The following is a 26,002-nucleotide window of genomic DNA, read 5'->3' as shown; positions in this document are numbered from 1 at the left end:
AGAGCCTATTTCAAAGTTCTCCTCTTAGCAGTTCTAGAAGTATGTTCAATTATGTCTACATGCATCAAGGGAATCTGAGCTCTTACTGTATCTGTTAATACTCGTATTTGTTGACACTCTATTGTTGAGTATCTTTAAGCATCTGTTGATACCTGTTGATACTCTACTTAGTATCAACAGAAGTTAGAGGGATGGGAAAGGAAAAGTGCCATGATAATGATGGATTTATATGTTCTCTGCCAGGAGAGAAATTTACAGTAACTCTCCTCCTCCTGCAGAAGTAAGGGACCACTTAAAATAGTTACCCATTATTTATGGAAAGGTTTATGGAAACCAATGAATTTCTGAGATGGACTGGAGATTTTCCTAGCTATCATAGGTCATCCTGTTGAGGCTTTAGTCATGCTGCCAGAGTAACAACACAAACCATTTACATATTTTCTTCTACGTGCATTTTTCAACCTAATAGAGACCATAAGGCATTGTAATATGCAGCAAAACAGCAGATGATAAAACATGCTGAACCATGACTGGAAAATATATGCTTGAGAAGTCACCATCAGGAAAAATGAATGTGTATGAGAGCATCTGATTATGCATGAGAACAGTACGGCAGCATATTTTGCTTCCCAATAAAGGAGAATATGCTTCTTTTGTTGCATCTTCAAATACCCATATAGTAAAACTATTTTGTACTGAGACAGATAACATTTATTCAGAAAATGCCTGAGCCTGCTATGATAGTTTCATGAATGAACAACTTGGATGCCAAATTTCAGAGCAATTCAAGTGGGACATTCAATTCTGAAGGATCAGGAGTTGAAGGTTAAGGATGTGGACAAGATGCTTGAAACTTTCTGACTGATTATTTACTCTCAATCTGTTCACTGTTGGTGTTTTAACTGCTGGTGGAATGGCCCAGATGGTAGGTCTAGACCAGTGTTTCTCAACCTTGTCAACTTGAAGATGGCTGGACTTCAACTCCCAGAATTCCCCAGCCAGCAAATGCTGGCTGGGGAATTCTGGGAGTTGAAGTCCAGCCATCTTCAAGTTGACAAGGTTGAGAAACACTGGTCTAGACTACAATAAATGTTATTCAATAACTATATGAAATTAGTAGGGGGAGTCATCAGCAGAATAGAACAAAATTCCATTACAGTGTCAATGACAACAGTTTTACATCTGTTATACCAGAATCAGAAAGGGTTACGAATATTTCAGTCAGTGTCTGGATCATGACAAGTAAATTGAATCTTCTAATAAGATTGATGAAGCATTGTTAGCTGAAGAAATATGGCTGATCACTTCAGGCATGAATTCAAAGCCTCAACACTTGATATCATAATGCATTCTGTAAATCATCTGAAAGCTATGGATAGTATAGCACATAGCTGCGAGCTTGCTCTATGAAACACCTAGTAGAAAAACTGCATTAGCTACCACTTTTATGCTGAGGTTAACCTAAAAAAGTAAGTCTAGGAAATCTGAAAAAATGCCTTTTCAGATATTAGAGGCCTTGGTGGTTGTACCATAACTCTAATTTAGTTGCCAACTTTGCGAGGATTGAATACCATTGTATGCTCTTGTACAATGATGGGAATGCCAAAGCAAATTAAAATTGTTTTTAAATATTTATGAAATCTCACGAGAACTAACGATCCCAGGAAAAGTCTGCCATTTTTTTGAAAATGTTCTTTTTATTTTAGGAGCAATGGATGCCATCTGGAAGTGTTCCTGGAAACATGTCAGAAAACAACCAGTCCTTCATTAAGATCCATATATTAATCTGCACAGGTCATTATAGTCAAAATGTATTTTAATCCTGTAGAGTGCTGTGAATTATTTACATGATGAAAAATATGTAAATATTTTAAACTTGTTTTAAAAGAAAATGTGCATTTATTCATAAACTTCATTATTTCAAAATAATGTAAAACAAGTCTGTTTTCCCAACAGCAGAAGTAGGTAGTTCATAAAGCTGCTTACTGAAGCTCATTCTCATGGTAAACAATGATTGAGTAATGTGGTTAAACATAGCCTTTCTGTGACATTTAATAAGCATAAGAAATAAAGCATCAGTGTTCAATATCATTATAAATATACCACTCTTTGGATTAACCTCAAGTCGTAAGGCTTGTGCTAGGAAAAAAATGTTTTATGCAACAGATTATATGAATGGATCCAACATGTTTGATAAACACTTCCAGCTGTTTAAAGATAGGAAAAAGAAAAAGCAAAGGCTTACATGTATCAACAAAATTCAAACTGGGGGGAGTTGACCTGAAGTTCTGCAGCTGGACAGACGTGGGGCATGTGAGCTCTGAAGAATCTCACGTGAACCCTGTCTGACAAACTGTCTCCGAGATCCGTTTCTGGATCAGAACCCCCCTGTGGGGGGGGAAGTGGGGGTGAAGAAGGGGCAGCATCTCATCAGACCCAGACCAGAGGGAGTGCAACAGGTCCCTCGTAGGTCAGAGATTTACTCTCTGAATCGGAGCCAGGACGGCAGCATGGCAACATGGCTGCACAAGAAGCTGGCTCCAAACCAAAGCAGCTGAACAAGAGCGTGCAGAGGCGAGATGAAAGCCTGGTAAGATCTATTAACCCACAGTTATAAATCAGAATTTGGAAAAGGCAAAGAACTTTGAGAGCATAAATTTTATATATATAAATATATATATATACACATACATACATACATACATGGAGTCTCTTAGTCTTTCTTTCCTAATTATGTAATGGAGTGATGCTGACAGCCAGGGTGAAAGGTATCTATTAGATTTTTTACAACCCCTGGTAAGCCCCAATTATGGGAGGAAGCTAACTGCTTCCATCATCTGTCAATCGGCTCGTCACAAGAGTCCATCACGACAGAAACCCAATATTTTTACTGTTGCCTTTATTATATTTGTGTTTTTTTATTTGTGCTGATAAAGTCTTCCTTTATTTATTTATCAGCACAAATAAAACACACACACACACACACACACACACACACACACACACACACACACACACACACACACATATATATATATATATATATATATATATATATATATATATATATATATATGCTTTTTTGTTCTCTTTTTTAAAAAAAGGAGGAAAATATATGTTAAAATTAAATATGTATACTGAAAAGGAATTATAAATACATCAACATAAAAAGGAGCTTGCTCAGAAAGTGAAATACACCAAGTAAATGAGATGAAGAGTGTGAAGCAGAGGAGAGAGGTAAGGGAAGAAGAGAGGGATAGGAGAGAGGGCGGCGGGGGGAAGAGGAGGAGAGAAAGGAAGAATGGAAAGGGGAGAGAGGAGGAGAGAGGAGGAGAGAGGAAGGGGAAGTAGAGAAGAGAAGGGTGACAGAGGAAGCAAGGAGGTAGGGAGGGGGAGGAGAGAGGGAAAGGACGTGATGGATAAGTACAAATATGGTGTTTGGAGAGCAGAAGAGCCAATAATTATTTTTGGGAGTTAATGGTAAGATGAATTAATGTAAACATTTCATAATACAATGCGATGTTGGCTATGTAATAGTATACATGTGGGTTATACCTTATGAAAATGAAAATATATAAAAACTGAAAGTTACTGCATATAAAGTAAACAACATGTTACCTCATTCTGTTGCCCAACACCATTAATGGCTTGCTGCTGATTCTGTTCCAGCCACTGTGGTGCACCTCCATGGACAATTTGTTCACGTAACCATACAAGGCTGATAAACGCACAGAGTGTGCACGTCACAACAAAACAACCTTGCAAACAGTCTGCCAATAAATTCTCCCTGTTGAAGAGATATCCAACACATTATACAACAGTTGACAAAACCGTTAGTAGAAATCACTGCTGCTGATTGCCTCTACTATCAAGTACTCATAAGGCAAAAAACATACTTCGGTAGCTTGTAATTATTTCAGCTTCAATCTAATCTATCCATTTCCTTACAAATAAGTCTGCTATTGAATAAAAGTCATTATCAGCAAATTATAAACCGCAAGTTTATTCTATTTTATATTAATAACCATGCTAATTATGGTTATATCATACCAATTAATATAAGAACTCCTTAGCCATTAATTTTCTACAAATAATTAATATTTATTTATTTATTCATAAGTAAACTTATTTGTTGTCCATGTCACTGTGGGGCTACTCTGGACTGCTTAAAACATTAGAATGTAAAATTACAAAATATTATAATATTAATATTAAAAGTAATATTAGAATAGTTCATATTTGTACTTCCTAGTGGTTTTTGTATCTGACAAGTAGTGCATGAATACAGTATAAAATTGGAATGAAGACCACAAATCATTGCAGGTACCCTCCCCATATTATTGGACATTAGCATTATTAAATAATATTTCCTTTTATAAACATGCATTTGCAGAATAAAGAAGCCCAATAAGCTTTTCTCAAACCAAAGAAATGCTATATTCATGTTGTGGCCCGGCAGGAGTCGTTGGAGCTGCCGCCAGACCCAGACAGCGAGGGGTCTTATGAGTCGGCCCTGGAGGAGGTGGAGGACCCTGGACAGGGTTCCGACTCCGAGCAGGGCAAGGAGAGACTGGTTGGCCACCAGGTGGCGTCTGAGCCTTGGATCAGTGGAGAGGAGATAAGAGTGATCCAGAAAACACCTGTAAGTTGTTCCGGGATGCACGCCGTCAAAGGGCTACTCGGTGTCAAGAACAACGGCATAATTACAAGAGGTGATTACGCTCAGCCGATGCTCATTAAGATCCTCTCCTGATTATAAAAGAGACTGCTTGTGGCACGCCCTTTTGCAGAAGTCAACGTTCAAATTAAGGACTAACAAGAAACAAACTTGGCAGGCTGGATTGCTGCCACAGTTTGTTTGCATTGCTGCCAAGTTTTCTAGGACTTGCTGCCAGAGTGCTTATCTCTTTGTTTATGTGGCTTGCAGCCAACGAGAGTCTTGACTGATTAAAAGAAACCTTCTTATTTACGTTGGTTTCAGCGTTCGTTCCTGGAGGGAGAAGGGGGGGGGTCAGGACATATTCATATACTTTTCTACTAATAATACAAAGCTAATAGTGAAATTTCATAGTATGTTGCATTTAATGAATGTGTAGCAACAATTTTATATTGAATTACACAACAGAGATGTTAACGTATACAAATGAGGTAACAGTCTATAAAAGGGTGACCTGTAATTTAGAAGCAGAGATGAGAAATATATATATACTAGTCTCCCTTTATTTATCTATCAGCACAAATAAAAAAAACAACACAAATATATATATATATATATATATATGCTGATAAATAAATAAAGGGAGACTAGTATAGATCTATTTCAAGCTATTTAGCTCTCATCAGCTAGCCATACCCTTACTGGGATTTGAACCTGGGCTATATTACATACTAGGCAAACATCTTAGCCATTAGGCCACAGGCTCTTATCCGTTATCAGCGAAGCCAGGGTGAAAGGTATCTATTAGATTTTTACAACCCCTGGTAAGCCCCAATTATGGGAGGAGTATTGTTAATACTTACGTTGATAACATATCTAATGGCAACGTCAATAGTGAGCTCACAGAGCCAGTAAACAAGCACTTGTAGATACGGCCTAAAAAAGAAAGTAAATACAATTCCTGGTGAACGTTATCAAAATATAACTGATAAGAGCATATTTGGCAGCTTCTTCAGGGTTATCTTAACCAATACTAACTGGCAAATCTCACAGCCTATCTGAGGAAATGAACCAATTCAAGCTAAAAAGAGCAATACATATGTTTCCCCACGCAGCAACCTTTAACCCTTTAGATTTGGATTGAGTCATGTTCCAAAACTAAACACTTAAGATACTTACAGAAATTTGAATCATGTCGGACTATCCACCCAGTAACTTAATCCCTTTAAGGTTTTGTTTTTTATTACCCAATTAACAATAGAAAATTGCCGCTGAAGTTTCTGGGACAACACGTAATATATAAAAATGAAACCTTCATATAACTAGTATACAGGGGATTAAGCTGCTCTATATAAAGATAGATAAATCAAAACATAAAAACTAAGATTAGCATCACAACGTGCTGCTTTCTCAGTTTGGTCTAGTGGTTAAAGCACCTGGTTAGAAACCAGAAACGCTGAGTTCTAATTGCGCCTTAGGCATGAAAACCGGCTAGGTAACTTTGAGACAGTCATTCTCTTTTCAACCCATCTCATCTTCAGGGTTGTTGCGGGGGAAATAGGAGGAGGAATAAGTATTAGATGTGTTCGCTACCTTGAGTTATTTTTAAAAATAATAAAACGGGATTAAAAACCCTAAAATATAGATAAAGATAGTCTTTTCCACCACTATTTATGATTTTAGCATAACTACCAAAAAAACAGAGTAAACAATATTCTGGAATGCTTTAGAAAGCAGCTTAACACATTTAAGTGTGGCCCTGTTCTTTGTGCAAGCATTAGTAACACTTGAAGCTATATAGAGTAATCTTTGAAGAATTGTGCATGCAACTCTAGCAACTGCCTTTTCTGTAACGTACAGCGATAGCAATAGCACTTAGACTTATATACCGCTTCAGAGTGCTTTCCAGCCCCGTCTAAGCGGTTTACAGAATCAGCCTATTGCTCCCAACAATCTGGGTCCTCATTTTACCGACCTTGAAACGATGGAAGGCGTATTGTATTACATACTTACATGCTGTAAGAGGTACAACTCCTAACCATGCAAAGGCCACAAGAGTATAGTGAAACCAGTATCGTATTGCTGTGCCAATACTTGTAACCAATCCTGCAAATATATCTTGGATTGGCAGCCGAGAAGGCATATCTGGAGAATAAACTTTAAGAAAAGGAGGAAACCATGAAACTTTTATTGTTTTAATAAAACTAATACATAACAGAACTGCTCTTAATAATGTATATGACAAAAATAAACAATGGCTAAAATTAATGAGGAGAAAAAAACACATCAGAAAGTTCTTTATATCAAGTTGGACCATTAAGTGAATTACAGAATTAAGTATTTTTATTTTACTACATTTTTATATAGGCAAAGAAAAAGGAAAAAAAATACAAACAAAGTAATGGAGAAAGAGGGGAGCAAAAAAGAAAATTAAAATTAAAGCATCAACTGATGAAATGGAATTTATCAGCATTATTAAATTAGGTTAACATTTCGAAAATTTCATTCGTTTTAAATAAGTGAATATACTGCATCATTCTAAAAATTATAAATGATTGTTAAATGCCAAGTAATAATGAATATCAAAAACAATAGGACAGTATAAAATATGTAACATTAAGAACAACAGTAGTTCCTATTCAAACAAAGAATTTATGTTCAAAGAAATCCCCATTTTGGATGTAAGTCCAACAAAATCTGTATACAGATCTGTAATCCAAAATCAATTTCCAACGTAATTTAAATTCTATGTCAGGTTTACTTTTGAAATACAAAGTTATTTTGAACATGGAGCAGCAGTACTGGAAGTTAATTAGTTGTTCTTCAACAGAAGAAACTGTGCCTACTTTCCAATAGGAACCACAAAATATCCTTGTAGCATTTTCCCATGTACAAACCCAATATATTTTTGCAGGAGTATAGTTCACTAATATTAAATAAAATAATAGTAGGTTGGAAGGGAAATTCAGCTTTCAAAATAGAAAAATGATTTACAGCATTCTACTATAAAGTATTTTCCAAATTGTTTACAACAGGGGTAGTCAACCTTTTTATACCTACCGCCCACTTTTGTATCTCTGTTAGTAGTAAAATTTTCTAACCGCCCACCGGTTCCACAGTAATGGTGATTTATGAAGTAGGGAAGTAACTTTACTTTATAAAATTTATAAAGCAGAGCTACAGTAAACCCCTACCGCCCACTATGAAAGCTGGAATGCCCACTAGTGGGCGGTAGGGACCAGGTTGACTACCACTGGTTTACAACATGCCACAAAATATGGAAATGATCCAACCTGCTAATTACACTTCCAACAATATGCAGAGAATGAACTATTTTAGCAATTAACAATGGAATAATATACTAATGATAAAACCACCTATATTAGCTTTTCCTAAACACAAAACCCAAGGTGAATTTAATGTTTTTCCCACTGAAATTCCCACTGTTACATATCAATTTTTCTACCTAAATTCTTCACATTTTAATTTTTACTTAGTTCGATTTCACCAACAATTTATAAATGAGGCTCAGCAAATGCTCTGAATTTTGTGCTATAAGTTTTTAAATTTACCAAGACTCTTTCTAGGGTAGTTCTTTTAAAATAGCGGGGTTTATTTGAAGATACTGAACACAGGTCAGATGATTTTAATCATTACAAGAAGAAAGCCTCAAAATATTTTATTTTTGTCTTATTAATAGTCAACTCTTGCATTCTGTATAATAGTTAGCTTTTAGTTTAAAAAATAGTGGTCAAGCAGTTTAAGAAGCATTGCTCTATGATTAACCCAGCAACTCACAAATTCTGGGTTATACTGGTTGCAAGAACTGGAGGCAACCAGGTCTTTCCAATGCTTTCCTCTTCATGAAAATAAAAATTCATAATGAAGCAAGAAAATATGTCTGGACCGACTCTTTCCCTGTATTTATTCCAAATTGGTAATACTCTGATAATTATTGCATCATATTTTATAATACTCTGATAATTATTGCATTAAGTTTTATTTTAAAAATTCTGCTAGTATACATCCAAAAATATTTTGGAAGGTAGCCCTCCATTTACCACCAGAATTGAGCCCGGTTGCTAAGTAAAACATTTGTTAAGTGAGTTCTGCCCCATTTTACAACCTTTCTGGCCACAGTTGTTAAACGAATCACTACAGTTGTTAAGTTTGTAACACAGTTGTTGAATTAATCTGGTTTCCTTGTTGACTTTGCTTGTCAGGAGGTTGCAAAAGGTGATCGCATGAGCCCAGGACAAGGCAACTATCATAAATACGAGTCAGTTGCCCAATGTCTGGATTATGGTCATGTGACCATGGGGATGCTGCAACAGTCGTAAGTGTGAAAAACAAGTCATTTTTTTAATGCCATTACAACTTTGAATGGTCACTAAACAAACTGTTTTAAATCAAGGACTACCTGTATCGTCCATCTGGGAGACTTGCTCCCTCAAGGGAGGTCATCCAATTATGGGTAATATAAACAAAGTTAAATAGCTACTTTGATAATACACAGAATTCAGCATTGTTAACAATGAATAACAGTTCTCCAAAGTTATAAGGTTTTATCAATTTATTGGTTAGAATAATAAATCAGCCATTAAACATTTAAACGGGGAGAGAATACAAGATCTGTATGAACAGCACAAGTGTTCTCATCCTATAGGTTGCTGCGAGCGTCATGTGGGCGCTACATTGCCGTGAGTGCTGCGCTATTGTTGCCACCCCATTTGCATTGTGCGTGCTCACGGCCCCGTTCGCACATGTGTATGTAAAGGTCCCTGGCCCTCCCCCCAGACCGCCAGCCCAGAAAGGTTGGGAAATTCTGTCACAGACAAAAGGACACATGAAGATGTAACAGAAAGTATAATTTGTATTTAGGGTTGATAAACATTTCCAATTCCTTTATTATCTTTCTGACCTGTACTTCCTTTCATTGTTTGTCAATCTGTATAACTATTAAAGCTATAAGTTTCCCCTGTTCACTTTTGTCTGACTCTTGGTAGTGGTACTCATCCCCATTTCTTAACTGAGAAAGCTAGCATTGTCCGAAGGCATTTCCATGGTCATGTGTCCAACATGTCTAGATGCTGAGGCACATGGAATGCTGTTACCTTCCCACTGAAGCGGTACCTATTTATCTACTTGCATTTGCATTCAAAATGCTAGGTTAGCAGGAGTCGGGGCAAGTAACGGGAGCTCAGCCTACTGTGCAATGCTCAGGTCTCAAACCCACTCACCATCTTTAACTACACAGCTATCACACACCCTTTACAGATAACAGATTATCTATTCTTTCAAAGGGAGCAAGAACTTGAGTTATATTAATACCAAAATTAAATTTTCGTTTTCAAAAATGCACTAGTTTCAAATTACTATTTTTGTAGAATTCTGGTTTTTACAATGAAGCCAAAAATTACTCCTCTACAAAACTAGTAAATGTGGGCCGGTTGTGTCATGCATAGACCACGCCCACCTCAGCTCTACAAAGGGAAAAAATGTCACGATACGTCACATGACGCCAACATGATGCGGCAACTTTGACACCCATGTTCTATCTAGTGGATGATGCATCAGACTGGAAACCAGGAGACGATGAGTTCTAGTCTCAACCTTAGCCATAAAAAGAACAGCTGGGCAACTTTGAGCCAGTCACGCTCAAGAAAGAAGAAAGAAAAGTCTATGGCCTAATTTTATGTAAACCAGAGAGTATTTGTTTTATTTAACTGTGACTTATTGAAGAACCTAAATGTAGCATCAAACCACACCAAAACATATAGTTGCCACAACAGAGCAAAATAGAATACCCATTTCCCAAGAGTAATTATCATGTTTACCTAATAGGTAGACTGTTTTTCTACACAACTATCTAGGATTCTGGGCTAAGTACACAAAAGAATGGCTAGAAGTTCAAATCATTAAAATAAACATTGCAGTAAAAAGGCAAATGGCCTTGATGATTAGTTTAAAGATTAGCTTAAACTTTAATTTGGGGTTGCCTTAAATTTTGGACCATCTTCCTTAGAGGCACATAATAATACAGGTTGTCCTTGACTTACAAAGGTTCACTTAGTGACCATTCAAAGTTACAATAATGGGACTGGAAAATGTGACTTCTGGCTGTTTTCAATGGTTATGACCTTTGTAGCATGCCCGTGATAATGTGGTCAAAATCCAGATGCTTGGCAACTGGTTCATATTTATGACAGTTGCTGTGTCCCAAGGTCAAGTGATCCCCTTTTGCAACCTTCTGACAAGCAAGGTCAATGGGGAAGTCAGGTTCACTTAACAACATCAGCTGCAGTGATTCACTTAACAACTGTGGCAAGAAAGGTTGCAGAATGGGGCAAAACTCACTCAACAAATGTCTCACTTAACCACAGAAATGTTGGGCTGAATTGTGCTCGAAAGGTGGACTACCTGTAGTAATTCTCTGAAAACTATACAAATGCTAAACATAAAAATCTACATAAAATCTGTCTCTTATCTTTTAAAAAAACAGCATAAACAGCCTGCTTCTTATAGAAAAAACCATATACGTCATAAAAACCCCTCAAAACTTAGAAAGGCATATCCTCACATAAAGCCCATGAAATAGACAACACACGTACTCCATTAAAGAAAGCAAAACATATAGAAACCTATAGAAAAAGACCTACAGAAACCTAAAAGCAGAAAAAAAAAACACTGCTTACATCAGGGGTGTCAAACTCAAGGCTCAGGGGCCAGAATGGGTCAAAGGAGTGCTTAGATCTGGCCCGTGAGGCCTCCCTGGAAACAGCAACAGACTGGCCCGTGGTGCCTCTGGGAGCAAAAACAGAGCTTGGGAGGGTCACCAGTGGCCCTCCTGAGCCCCGTTTTCGCTCTCAGGGGGTTGCAGGTCATTGCAACTGAAAATGAAGCTTGGGAGCCCGTTTTCTCTAGCAGAGCGCTCGGGCCACCACAGGCGCCCCTGACATGAATGATGTCAAGCTGGCCATGCCCACCCTTGCCACACCCACTCTGGCCCTCCAAGGTCAAACACAACCCTCAATGAAATCAAGTTTGACACCCCTGGCTTAGATGGTTAGGATGTCATCTGAAGACTGATAAAAGTAAGAGCAAATAAACCGTGAATTGTCTAAAGAAATCGCTACTACTTTGGATCTGGTCTGTTCAAATTATCTTGAATTAAATAAATTGTGACTTAATATTCTGTTCACTGGAGTATGAATGAAATAAAGAAAAAGGAACTTGTTTTCTTCTTGGGCTTTCTATTGCTTTTATTTTCTTTCCCTTGCAGCATTTTTCCCGTGGAAAAGTACAGTAATGATGCCTCAAGATTTCCCATCATAGTGAATTAGAAGTTTGCAAATGAAGTAATTATAACTTAATTTTTTACCACATCTAACGGCTAAATGACTCTAATAACTAATGACTTTAATTTATAAATTGGTTAACGGCAATATGACTTCTTTATGTAAGTGCCACAGTGTTCAGAAAATTTTATCTTTATGACATATCACATAATACATGTTAGAAGTTATTTGATACATTTATGTATTTATATTTCTTAGTAGAAAGATTGCTTGAAAAGAGAATTATTTGGCATGCATATACTGCCTCCTTGAGCTAAGCCAAAGCACTATAGTGGTACCTTGGTATTCAACTGCTTTGAAACTCATAAAATTTGGTACTCAACGCATTTTGACATGAAAATATTGTCCCGATATTCATCATTTGTTTGGTACTCAATGCCCAAGCTAAAACATGTCAATGTCAGATCCTTTGTGTCTCAGTATATTATTCCTTGTGGGAAAAATTTGCTTGGTACTCATCATTTTTGGTACTCATTGGAACCTCCCAGAACCAATTAACTGAGTACCAAGGTACCACTGTAACACCATTTATTCCAAGACACTGCACTGCCTTGGTTGAAATGAAGCCAATTACAACACGTGTAATTTCACTTCTTGGAAGCAATTATTTGAATTTCCAATCTGGCTAAATAATCCCTTACAAGAAACATAAACCTTAGAATAACTATTTCATGTACACATAGTATATATATATTCATGCCATATACTTACTTGGTGTGAAAGCAAATCTGTGTTTACATAATTCACAGTATTCTTTTCTGCTGTGTTTGAGCCATTGGACTAAGCTGCAATTAAAATATATGGTAGTAATGGATTTACAGTGTTAGAAAAAAAAACATAACATTCAAGAGAAAGTATCTTAAGAATTTTTAAAAAGGAAAATAGTAATAAAATATATATTTTAATAACTCAATTTATATTTTATAATTTAATTATGATATAAGTACTGACTTTCTTCAAATACTGTATTTTTCGGACTATAAGATGCATTGGACTATAAGATGCACCTAAATTTACAGGAAGAAAACAAGAAAAAACAGTTTTTGGCCTACACGTGTCTCATTTTCACCCTTCCCAGCCGCGAGAAGTGCTGCGCAGTGCTCCAAATGGCCCGTTTTTGCTAAAAACGTTTTTGGTGAAAACAGGCCATGTGGAGCACTGCACAGAGCTTCTGGGGTCCGGAGAGGACGAAAACGCAATGCACAGAGGGCTTGGGAACCCCAAAACACCCATATTTGGTCTATAAGATGCATCTAAATTCTCACCCATTTTTAGGGGCGGGAAGATGGGTCTCATACTCCAAAAATACGGTACTTTTGTTAAGAATGAGTGTTTTTGAATTGAATAAGCAAAGCATGGAGCAGTGCTGATTAAGGCAAAGTATTATTAGCCTTAAATAATACTTATTAGTATTATTGTTAGCCGCCCTGAGTCTCTCGGGAATAGGGCGGCATACAAACTGAATAAATCCAATCCAATCCAATCTATTAAAAGTATGTTTAAAAATATAAATGATTGAGGCATTTTGGTTAACTTGAGATATAGTGCTGCTTAAAAAAAATCAGTTTGTAAACCTGTTTGAATTGAAAAATGGGTTTGTGAAGCTATATTGAATCTTCAATATTTCTGAATAAATATGAACTGTGATTCAAGCCATCAAATAAACAAAAACATCCCAAAAACAAGGTGTGTAATATTTCAGGTTGTCTCAAAAAACCCTAAACTAACATCCAGGGATCTTTCTTGCCTTGGCAAATGTCAGTGTTCATGTATCGAAAAAATAATGGGGTGTGTGGCAGAGTTGCAAGGAAAACGTCATTACATTCCCAAAAGGACATTGTTCCCCATCTATAGTTTGCGAAAGACCATTTAGACAAACTAGAAAGCTTTGGAAGAACATCGTGAGGACAAATTAGACCAAACTAAAAAAAAATTCTGCTTAAAACTTTTAAGCAAAATTACATTAATAAAATAAACAAATTAGGGCATACAATAAACATAAATATTTAAGTATAGTATAATCTTTATTGTTATTGTACTTAAATACAACGAAAGTGGTTTAAATGAATTTATAAGCAAAATAGAGGCTCAAAATGCAGTTATTATTATTTTTGTTTTTAAAAATGAATTCTTCTATAGTAAAAAACCACTGTTTTAGATCCCACTAAAAACTACTTCTATAACTAATGCTACACCAGAGAAATGACCAAGCCTACACTTTGATACTGGCTAAGGTAACTCATGGCAAATGTAACAAAATGAGAAAACAGAATGTAAAAAAAATGAATATAATGGAGACTTTTATTACAAAATGTATAATGCCCATTAATCATTAATATATACTGCAAAAGACATTTACAGAATTCTTGCATTTTCAATGATTTAAATTGCATAAACAATTTGAATTCTGATCTCATATTCAGAATATGTTTTTATAATTAACATTTTCACAGGTAAAAAAATATTTAGCCCTTTAATAATATTTTTTTCTTTAGTTTCTTGTAGGAAGCTTTTAAAGCTTTATTTAGTTTTGAAATGATAGGAACAAAACCTCTTGATAAAGTTAACCCTGCTGGGAATATGAAAAAGAGCTTTTAGCTAAGGGTAATCCACAATGGAAATGAAGAAAGGCTTTGCAGGTACAGTAAAAGAATAAAGGAACTCCAAAATCAACTTGGAAAATATTCAAAACATGAAACCATACAAAGGAATGAAGTAACTTAGATATTCATAAAGGACATCGCTAAAATAATTTTATAACCCACTAAATGACAGGATTATTTCTAGCAAAATTAGTGGATATTCAGTGAACATAAATGTTAAACAAGTATGAGCTACTTGTACAATATAGCATACTATAGGTGCAAGAGTGAAAGTCACTGAAGAATTTTAGGGCATGCTGAAAGAGGTGCTAAACACATCACCAAAAGGGTGTATGATTAGTTATTTCCAATCATAATTGGTGACTGAAAATGTTGGGAAAATAGAGGTTCCTAGAATTATTGGAAGATCTTGATTAAACAGATTCAATAATGCAGGAGAAAGAATTTTGTGGGGGAAAAAATTCTTAGTATCAACAACTACTTTAACTCTACAACTATTATTTTATTATTTCTTAGAAAAATACTATAATCAAATAAACTACTTAATAAGGAAACAGAAGATGGAGAACGTTAGGGTCAGACGTGTAGGTTTGACTTAGGAAATTAAAGTGAACCAGCAATTTTCGACCTGAAGAGTATATAGTAAAAATATAAATCAGATTAAGAACAGATTTTGTATACTTACCTATGTAAAAGAGAACCTGAAAATTGATGGAGAAATTATGGAAAGTGAAACAAAAAAAAAATATGGAAGGGAAAAGATCCAAGTGAGTTTCAACATAAGTTATCATGTAGGGCAAAGATGGGAGATAAAGAACTTGGACAATAGAATGATGCATTGAATGCAGACTTTCAACATCAACCAAGAAAGTCAAAGGAAAGCTATCTCAATTTAAAACATCAATAAATACATGAAAATGCCAAGAAAAAAGGAAAAATTGTAGTCAAAATAGGAATAAAAATAATTATTAGAAGAGAGTAAGTAGAGGCAAAGGATGTAAATGAAGCCTAAACTAAAAATCTTTACAAATCATACTGAAGGATGATGAAAGCACTTTCAGGGAGAGAATATATTAAATAAGCAACTCTAGAAGAAACTGAGGCATTATCGACTAGCTGAGGGGAAAAAACAGGTGTAAAAAAAATACCTTCTAAAACTCTAGAGATAGTTAAAATGCTAAAGATTCTATGAAAACAAGCATGGTGTATGTCTTTGTGGTCTTGAGATTGGGAAAAATGAACACTTAAACTTCATTTAACTGACAGTTTGGGGAAAGGGAATGTCCGTTATTCCCAAATTTCCATGACCGTATTTTTTGGAGTATAAGGTGCATCTTAGTTTTTGGGGAGGAAAATGAGAAGAAAATAAATTCTGCCTCTGCCTACGAGCATCCATGGTATTCAGCTGGCTAGCTTCCTGTCAGTATGTGAGAGTTCATGTCTTGGAATACATGGTAACAAGGTCAGCCAATGAATAGGCATAACAACTAAGTCAGCCAATGAGGGATATTTGGACTCTGAAACAGTATTTGCTGTGTGAGCAACAAGGAGACAGGAAGGAGCCTGGCTTAGCTGAGAACTGAAAGTGAAACTGCTTGTGTTTTGCTTGTATTTACTGCTACCTTGGAAAACCTGCTTTTGGTATTTTATATTATTATTATTTTGAATCCTGCTGAATCAGTTACTTGTGTGTGCTTTCTAAATATGATTGCTGTTGCAAACTCTGCCCAGGCAGGTCAGCTTTAGCACTTATTGCAGCCTGATTCATCACGGCTGATCAAACTGCCAGAATATTCCCAATCAGCTGTTCCAAGCTGCAGGGACCATCACTGCCTCCATGCCTCGCGTTTTTGGCCTGTAGTGGAGGGGGGGGTACATTTGGTGTATAAGACGTACCCAAATTTTCACCTTTTTTGGGGGGGGGGGAGATACATTTTATATTCCCAAAATACGGTATATATAAAAGCATGTCACTGTTGCCTAATGATGTTGTTAAACAAACAACAGAAATGCCTAAATTTTACCACACATATATGGATGTATAGATCATAACATTACAGTAAAATTAATGTAAGTTTGACTGCGTCATCCGGATTATTTTGTATACATGAACCTCTCTGTTATTTTAGTATGGTATCCAGATGAAACTTGATCCACAGGGGTTCCATTAAAGCAAGATTACAACTTTCAGCTATGCTGAAAAGGGCCAATCTAGAGAATGTAAATATTGAATCACTGGGCTAATTTCTTGCACAAGCAAGATTAACTTGAGAAATTCTAAATAAAAATAAAATCATGCCTATCTATACAGAAGCGTGGCAAGTTCAAAAAAGGCAGAGAGCCATGAGATCAAATAGGTAATATAATAATGAAGACAGCAACAGTTTGTAAGAAAAACCTTGAATATGTAGATCATGCCAGAATGTGGAATATATTTAGGGTAATAGAACATCTGAAGAATCATTACAATAAAGAAGAAAATGCTGTAAGAACTGAATTTGAAATGATAGTAGTTCAGAAAATGAGAAGTAGCTATAGACAGGAGATTTGTTGCCCCTTTATCTGTTTAACTTCTAAAGCAGACAAGCAGTATTGTTAAGAGATGACACCTAGACTCAAAAGAGGAGGCTGAAGCACTATCATATTGAAATACATAGACAACAATTTTATTAGCTGGAAGTAGAGATGATTTAGAAAAGCTCAATGTAAAATTAAAAATGGAAAGTGAAAATCTGGGTTAATGTTAAATATTAAGACGACAAAGATAATGTCAACCAACATGCTTAGTGAACTTACAGTTGAAGATGAAGATGTGAAGATGGTACATAATTTGTTTTCTTGGGCTCAAGAATAGATAAAGATGGACAGTAGGCTGGAGAAGTAAAGAGAGGATTAATCCTAGGGTGGGAGACAAGATCTGTCAATAGAGCAAAATAGTGGAAGTGATCTTTCGAGTGGGAATGTATTGCTATGAAATCTGAATATTAAGAGTGAGAGAAAGACCCTTTCAAATTATGGATCGGAGATGATTACCGTAATGAAGTACTATCAACTACAAGCAACACCAACCAATGAAACCTAGACAAAATTGAAACTAATAGCCTCGTTAAGGAAAATATCAGCAAGGAAGAAATCCACCTATTTCAGTGATGACAATTTAGAAAAGCTAGTCTTGGCGATGTTGAAAGCTCATGGAAAAAGTGCATGGTCATTATCAGAGTTTATATGGCTGTCTTTGGAGGATTTACAATGTTAAGGAAGCAAATATTTGTAGAAGGTCAACACAAGTCAAGTTAGAGTTAGTGCTATTTAATTATTTCAGCCCATATTAATATCTAGTATACAATCATTTTGAAGATAACTTATTGTATTGTTTCTGTGCACAAATTGTAGAATGCCATGTACAGATATTTCCAATGAAAAACAAACTTACCATTCTTGATGAATGAATTTAATACTGCCAGTACATACACATGGATGATAGAGAGGCTTTTCAGGAGTTCCTTCAGACCGACATACTCTACATATGTCTGTTGACAACAAAGAGAGTTGATATAAAGTACCGTAAATATCATTTTATTTTTTTAAAGATATTTAAAAGTGGAAATAAAGAAAAGGACAAAAGAAACAACATAAAGTAAGGAGAGAGCGACAAAGAATATTTTAAGAAATTACAGAATATAAAAATTACAAAAAGAGTGAAAAGGAAGTAAAGATTACAATTATAAGACTATTTGACTTGTTAATACAGAATTTAAAGTTCAAAAAATAAATAACAGGTTTCCTGCCACTTTCAGCAACATAGCAGCCATACTAACAATAAAATAGTTGCTAGAGTTAAGTAAAAGTTTAGATCTCCAAAAAGATCATGTCTAGAAAAGTCCGCCATAAAAGTTGTTAATTCCTGCTTTTCTTGATGTTGGGTGGCTGAAAAAGGGCCATGCCAATATCCAAGCACGATTTTCAACTATGAAGCAATTACTGCCCCAGAGGACAGATAAGATAAGGAGCATGGGGTGCCTCAGACATCCTCCTGAAGGGGAGCTTTTAGGAGTCCTGGTGTAAGCCACATGTCCCCCACTCAGGGACTGAAAATCGTGTTTGGATATCAGCAGGGAGGATGTTCAGCTCTTGAGCGGAGACATACTTCCACCCAGGGTTTCCCCACTCCAAGGTACTCTATTCTCCTTTCCAGGGATTGTCTGCTTAATAACCCACAAGGTCACTTAACAACTGCAAGGCAGTGGGGAACTGATACAACAACTCCCCTTTATGAGATGTCAAAGGTTTTTTTGTGAGTTCTTTGGCTGTTACAAGTTGGGATCCCTGGTAACAATACAATTGGACAAAGTGGTATGTTGGGGTTGTGTATTTTGGGGTGGGGGATGAATCCATTGCTTTTCATAAAACATAATATTTCCGTGTTTTGGGTCACTGTCTTGCTGCATGGATAATAGAAATATTAATTATTTGATATTAATAAATATATAGATGAAATGAAATAAAATTTAGTATTTGACTTGGCCAAGAACTATAGGTCTAGCACTCCAGATGAGTGCCAATCTGACTCCCAGCTCAGAAACACTTGGATAACCCTGCTCTAAACTACATAATTAAATAGGGTGAAACCAATATACCATTTTAGTACTTTATGTGGTACTCTACACAGTACAAAAGCAACAATAATAAAACACTCCAAATTAATTTGGATCTCTCTGTGTGTATCTCTATACAATTTTAAGAGTAACTAGTTGTTAAAATTGTTTAACCAACTGAACCTTTTCCCAATCTCAAATGTCATTAACCCCACAAAAACAAAAACAAATCCAGACTGTTGTTTCACACATGTATCTTGGCAGCAGGAGTTCCAAATTGAATCCTCAACTCACAAACCAACAATTAAAATTGCTTCTTTATCCCAGATGTACTCAAATTACCCACTTGGGGTAATTACACACAGTTTAAGAACCACTGCAATAAAGTAATACAAGGGCTATTCCCAGATTGGTAAGGGCAGAGGCTTTCTGCACAGGGAATTTTCTGAAACTTGCTCTCCAGTAGAACTGATGGCAGGATGTCAAAATGCAATAGTACAAAGATTTATGAAATCTGTGAATTGTATATACAATATGGGGTGAGGGACTTCTTCAATAGTTATCACTATATATGCAATAATTTTATTTAGGCTAGCACTCTATAATTTTAGGAAGAAGACTCATTGAAAATTTGACTGTCTGATAGTCAAGCTAGATATCATAAACATCGTTACTTTTATTTTAGAAAATGGGTATATAACCCTGTAAATGAATATCGTTATTAAAGACAAACATCTCTAACTTTCACTTCAGAATCATGCTGCCAAAATTTTCAGATAGCAGATTCCCAACTAACTTGGTTTGTGTCAAACTAGTGTTATAGTTTATGTTTCTTAAAAAGAACCAGGAATTATATCCGAGAGTGATTTCAATTTACAGAATATAGTAAACAAACACACAGTGGCTGAATCATTTTGATAGGAATATCTTCAATGTTACATTGCCATTTTTTAAAGTTACAACTATACATGAGATAAACATTTAACATACCATTTACCTCTTAATTTTTGTCCTATTTTAAAGCATAAAAGGTAAAGGTTCCCCTTCAACATATGTGGTAGTCGTTCCCGACTCTAGGGGGCCATGCTCATCTCCATTTCAAAGCCGAAGAGCCAGTGCTGTCCAAAGACGTCTCCATGGCTGGCATGACTAAACACTGAAGGCGCACAGAGCGCTGTTACCTTCCCACAAAAGGTGGTTCCTATTTTTCTACTTGCATTTTTTAGATGCTTTCGAACTGCTAGGTTGGCAGAAGCTGGGAGAAATAACGGGAGCTCACTCAGTTACGTGGCACTAGGGATTCGAACCGTCAAATTGCAGACCTTTCTGATCAACAAACTCAGCATCTTAGCCACTGAGCCACCCTGTATTTTAAAGCATAGCCAGCGTCTAATTAAAGCATAAAAATGGCAAAACAATATAGGATGTATTAGTCAATTTTTAAAATATACTGTATTTTGGAGTATAAGACGCACCAAGATTTTGAAGAAGCAAATTAAGTTTTTGCACTCTGCATACCCCCCCCAAAAACGGGCCTGTTTTTCATCAAAAAAACGGCATGAACAGCCTTTAGGGGGCTTATAGAGTGCTCCTCAGGGCTGGGGGCCCCCAAAATGAGCAAAAAACGGCCCATTTTTTGCTCATTTTTGCCCTCCCCAGTCCCCAAGAGCACTCTGGAAGCCTCCTAAAGGCTATGCACAACCATTTTTGCAAAGGGGGCAGGGTTTTGGGAGGCCAAAAATGATGTATTCAGTGTATAAGACACACCCAGATTTTCATTCTCTTTTTTGAGGGAAAAAGGTGCATCTTATACTCCGAAAAATACGGTATATATAGAATAATGAAGTGCATGGTCATTTGAAACAAATAGAAATGTGTTAGGAATAACCAACCACTCAATCAGTTGGAAAGTAGAGGGGCAGCCTTGTGGCAACTACTCCAGAATCGTGAATGGTGCTGAAAATGAAAAGCCAATTTCTAAGCACCCACCTAATTTCTAATGGTGGGATTATATCCAGAAAAGGACCCATCATGTTTATTGTAATGCAAAGGTAAGGTGAGCTTACCAATGGTTCTCTATCACAAATGCTTGTTTCAAGCATTTAGAATTCTAGTTAACAACAATGCTTCAAACTGTCTTTGATTTACAACAGTTCATTTAGTGACTGTTCGAAGTTACGAGGTCACTGAAAAAGTGACTTATAACAATTTTTCACAGTTATGACAGTTGCAGTATCACCATGGTCAGATGCTTGGCAACTGACTCATATTTATGACAGTTGCAATGTCCTGGGGTAATGTGATCACTTTTGTGACCTTCTGAGAGCAAAGTCAATGGGGAAGCCAGATCGACTTAACAACCGTGTTACTAACTTAACAAGTGCAGTGATTAATTTAACAACTGTGAGAAGAAACATCATAAAATGGGGCAAAACTCACTTAACAAATGTTTCACTTAGCAATGGAAATGTTGGGTTCAATTGTGGTTGTAAGTCAAGGACTAGCTGTATTCAGTCAATAACCTAGACACCATGAATCCCACTTCAAAACTTGTGGCCACAAAGCTAGCTCTTCCATTTTCTTATTTGCTATATTTAACACCAAATACAATTCCAAGTAAACTCAGATGACATTCAATATGAATGCAGAAGTCAGAGTAATGGATCTGTGTAGGAGGGAGGCTGAGTTAGTAAAAGATATTCCATTTAGCAATGTATCATATTGGCAATATTTGGTAAAAAGAACATTATTTTGCTAATACCATACTGTATTCTAACACAAATGACCTAACACAGCACTAAAAGAAAGTAAATATTCGTATATTTTGGAAACAATCCAGTGATATTGCTTCTAAGATTTGCAATTTTCAGTCTACACAGATAATAAAAATGCCATATTTAATATTAAAAACTGATAAGGTATAGAAATTAGCAGGTGTATTTTTCTTTCTTCTTTCCTATATACTGTAAATCTTGCACTAGGATAAGCAAGCTACCAAAGAATACATTGAAAGTGACATCAATATTAAGAATCAAATTTTTATTTTAATGGTTCTGTTTTGTAAGATAGGCTTAAACACAGTTTCCCAAAATTAAAACCTATTGCATAAAGTGGAATAGTTGTGTGACAGAAGAAAAGAGCATGTAGATAAACAATGTGTTGGGCAGCATATAAATTGAATAAATAAATAAAATACCCATTTAATTCTGCTTCTAATTATATTGGTGCAGATCATAGTTTGATAAAAATGTTGCACGTAAGGTTTTCTTTTTAACTGGATATATTTCAGAGGTAAACGGATAAAACAAATGAAAGGAAGTAAATATATTTTCTATACCAAGACAGCTAGTCAATGAAGACACTTCTCACTAGCTGTATCCATTATTCCTTTGCATTTCTCCAAGATGAAACTGGATGTGCAAGTACTATGCTTTCAAATTCTGATCTCCAACCTCCAAAGATGAATAATAGCAATAGCAATAGCAGTTAGACTTATATACCGCTTCATAGGGCTTTCAGCCCTCTCTAAGCAGTTTACAGAGTCAGCATATCGCCCCCACAATCTGGGTCCTCATTTTACCCACCTCGGAAGGATGGAAGGCTCAGTCAACCCTGAGCCGGTGAGATTTGAACCCTGCTGAACTGCTGAACTAGCAGTCAGCTGAAGTGGCCTGCAGTACTGCACTCTACCCACTGCGCCACCTCTACTTGAAATCAAGTACATTCTAATAGTTATAGAATTCAAACATCTATCTTTTCCCTCAACCTCTAAACCATAAAAATATAAGGTATAATATTGGATTTGCAGGAGCTCACCTGAAAATCAGTAAAGAACAGTGTAAAACTTAGACCTGATAAAATAACTATCCCTTCAGCTTATAGCCTGATTCCTCTAGCTGCCATTGCCCCCTATTTAGTCTATCAGAGGAGGTAGCTGCAAAATAAGACTATACCAAAGACAGAATGCCTGCTTCTGGACTTAAATTCAGCTCCTTGGCCAGAAGCATTCTCAATTATGTTATTAGAAATATTTTTTCCCTTTTTTGTGTTTTGTAGAGTTAGGCTTGTGAACATCTGCAAATCATGATAGGGACACTTTAGCTAAAAAGGAAAAAAAATAATTTGCCTTCAATCAATCTCAATAACATTTTCTAGATCAGTGGTCTCCAACCTTGGCAACTTTAAGACCTGTGGACTTCAACTCCCAGAGTTCCTCAGCCAGCAAAGCTCTGGGAGTTGAAGTCCACAGGTCTTAAAGTTGCCAAGGTTGGAGATCACTGTTCTAGATGATCTTGAATGCCAGTATTATTTATTAGTTTCAACTAATTCAAACTAAGAAGTGACCAAAAGCAACGTACAGCAAGTTGCACGCTGTGTTATAATATTAATAAGCTCCAGGTTTGTTTATACTTCTGCCAAGCAGCTTCACTTCAGTCTGCTCCTTGCAGATTTTAGTGTCTGTGCGATTTCTCAAAAGATTTTTCAGAGTGCAAGATTTCTGATGTCAGCTCGTGATCCAATACCCACCCAATATGCGCACACTTTAAATATGAGTTTGTGTTGCTTTAAAAAAAGAAGTGTACAAATGCTCCTTTGTAATCTACCCCCATTATCTTTCCTCCTTTCAAGCAGAAAATAATAAAAGACAGCACCTACTCCAAGAAGAACTCTTTCAACTGTAGCTGCATTTAACTGCAGACTACCTTTCCAAATAATTACATAAGGGACACGTGAAAAAAGAAATGGGCACAGCTGACGTAGTCATCTCTTTTTTATTCCTTAACTCCAAGTTTGGTGTAACACACACACCCCACACACTTCTCCAAAACACCCACCCAAAACACCTGCATCATGTTCCCCAATCCAGGCCACAACTTCCAAATAAGCTGATCAACACAGATCAAGGCACAGATCCAGATGTGCCATATTTTCAAACAAGGTAAAACTTCCTTGCCATTTTTGACCCAGCACTCTTCTTTAGGAATAGCAGCACGTACCACATCATCATCATCATCATCATCATCATCAACAACAACAACACACACACAAACACACACTTGGAACTGAACAACAACAACAAACACACTAGGAACTGAATAACAACAACACACACACACTTGGAACTCAACAACAACATACACACACTTGGAACTCAACAACACCACACAGACACACACACTTGGAACTCAACAACACCACACAGACACACACACACTAGGAACTGAATAACAACAACACACACACACTTGGAACTCAACAACAACACACACACACTTGGAACTCAACAACAACAACACACACACACACTTGGAACTCAACAACACACACACACACTTGGAACTCAACAACAATACAGACACACACACTAGGAACTGAACAACAACACACACATACTTGGAACGCAACAACAACACACACACACACACTTGGAACTCAACAACAACACACAGACACACACACTAGGAACTGAACAACAACACACACATACTTGGAACGCAACAACAACACACACACTTGGAACTGAACAACAACACACACACACACACACTTGGAACTGAACCGCCTCGGCCATTTGCCACATGCCTCAATACGTGCACCTATATATGCCCCAACGCCACACTCCACAAACTCTTTCTTCGCCTTGTATCCATTACACCCATGACATCTGCAGGCGCCTCAATAGGCCTCGGACGGCCAGGCACTGGGGTGTGTGTGTGTGCGTTTGTGTTGTGTGTAGAGCACAAATATGGTCCCGGGAGGTGGCTCCCTTTCTCCGGCCTCCCGCCCCCACACAAGACGCCTCTCTCCCACCCTCGCTCCGGCCGTCGCCCTCGAACGCGAGTGGGCTCTTTTAGCCCCGCGAACGCGAGTGGGCTCTAGGACGTTACCTTCCTCGGCGGTCTCCATCTTGTCCGGGTGACGCAGTCCGGCCGCGCAGGCGGGTGAGGCGTGATGCGAAAGTGGGACGGCTCGGAGACGGGAGAGAGAGAGAGAGAGAGAAGAGGAGGCCCGAAAGAAGCGGTTTACGGAGCAGGCCCAGCTGGCTCCGGGTAGCCTGGGCCCGTTGCGGCCTTGCCGCGGGCTCCCCCTAGAGGCTTTGAGCCGCCGCTACCTCAACGGCCATAGCCTGGCCGTGAAACGTCACAGAGAAAAGGCAGAGCGTAGCCTGGGCCCCTTGCGGCTTCGCCGCGGGCTCCCCCTAGAGGCGTTGAGCCGCCGCTACCTCAAACTACCGTGGCCTCGCCGTCAAGCGTCACAGAGAAAATTCAGAGCGTAGCCTGGGCGGGCTCCCCCTAGAGGCGTTGAGCCGCCGCTACCTCAAACTGCCGTGGCCTCGCCGTCAAGCGTCACAGAGAAAATTCAGAGCGTAGCCTGGGCGGGCTCCCCCTAGAGGCGTTGAGCCGCCGCTACCTCAAACTGCCGTGGCCTCGCCGTCAAGCGTCACAGAGAAAAGGCAGAGTTTTGCCGCGGGCTCCCCCTAGAGGTTTTGAGCCGCCGCTACCTCAAACTGCCGTGGCCTGGCCGTGAAACGTCACAGAGAAAAATGCAGAGCGTAGGGAGACGGCTAAGTTGATGCGGTTGACAGGAAGGCAATCACACAATGATTCACCTAATGCCGCATGTACACACAAGGCTTATTTAAAGCAATGCACGACTCCCTTGCGGTGAATGTCAACAACATTCCACACAAAACGCATCCAGCAGACTGACCAAGTCTATCTCCCACTGGGCGAAGGCAGGAACTGGAGTTCCCATAAAAAGGGGGGTGTAACTGATCAGACGCACGTT

General features: G+C 37.5%; 1 protein-coding gene across 2 annotated transcripts in view; it reads right to left on the bottom strand.

Moving 5' to 3' along the window:
• MARCHF6 (membrane associated ring-CH-type finger 6) overlaps positions 1 to 25,257 on the bottom strand; it is a 58,991-nt gene extending 33,734 nt beyond the window's left edge. Inside the window, exons 1-6 of one of the 2 annotated variants that reach the window (XM_087721957.1) lie at positions 25,102 to 25,257; positions 18,052 to 18,148; positions 12,727 to 12,800; positions 6,671 to 6,814; positions 5,521 to 5,593; positions 3,619 to 3,787 (exon numbers count right to left, since the gene is read on the bottom strand). In XM_087721957.1, coding sequence (XP_087578083.1) covers positions 3,619 to 3,787; positions 5,521 to 5,593; positions 6,671 to 6,814; positions 12,727 to 12,800; positions 18,052 to 18,148; positions 25,102 to 25,120 — 576 coding nt within the window. In that variant the 5' untranslated portion in view covers positions 25,121 to 25,257. The remainder of the gene's footprint in view (positions 1 to 3,618; positions 3,788 to 5,520; positions 5,594 to 6,670; positions 6,815 to 12,726; positions 12,801 to 18,051; positions 18,149 to 25,101) is intronic. The other variant, XM_087721958.1, reaches the window with a different exon arrangement.
• Between the last annotated feature and the right edge of the window lie 745 nt (positions 25,258 to 26,002).

Source organism: Thamnophis sirtalis, unplaced genomic scaffold (assembly GCF_051295495.1).
Source record: "Thamnophis sirtalis isolate CommonGarterSnake01/CBP01778 unplaced genomic scaffold, rThaSir2_p1.2 scaffold_8, whole genome shotgun sequence".
NCBI classification, from domain to species: Eukaryota; Metazoa; Chordata; class Lepidosauria; order Squamata; family Natricidae; genus Thamnophis; species Thamnophis sirtalis.
The sequence above is the reverse complement of the archived record's forward strand: the minus strand, read 5'-3'. Positions and strand labels throughout refer to the sequence as shown.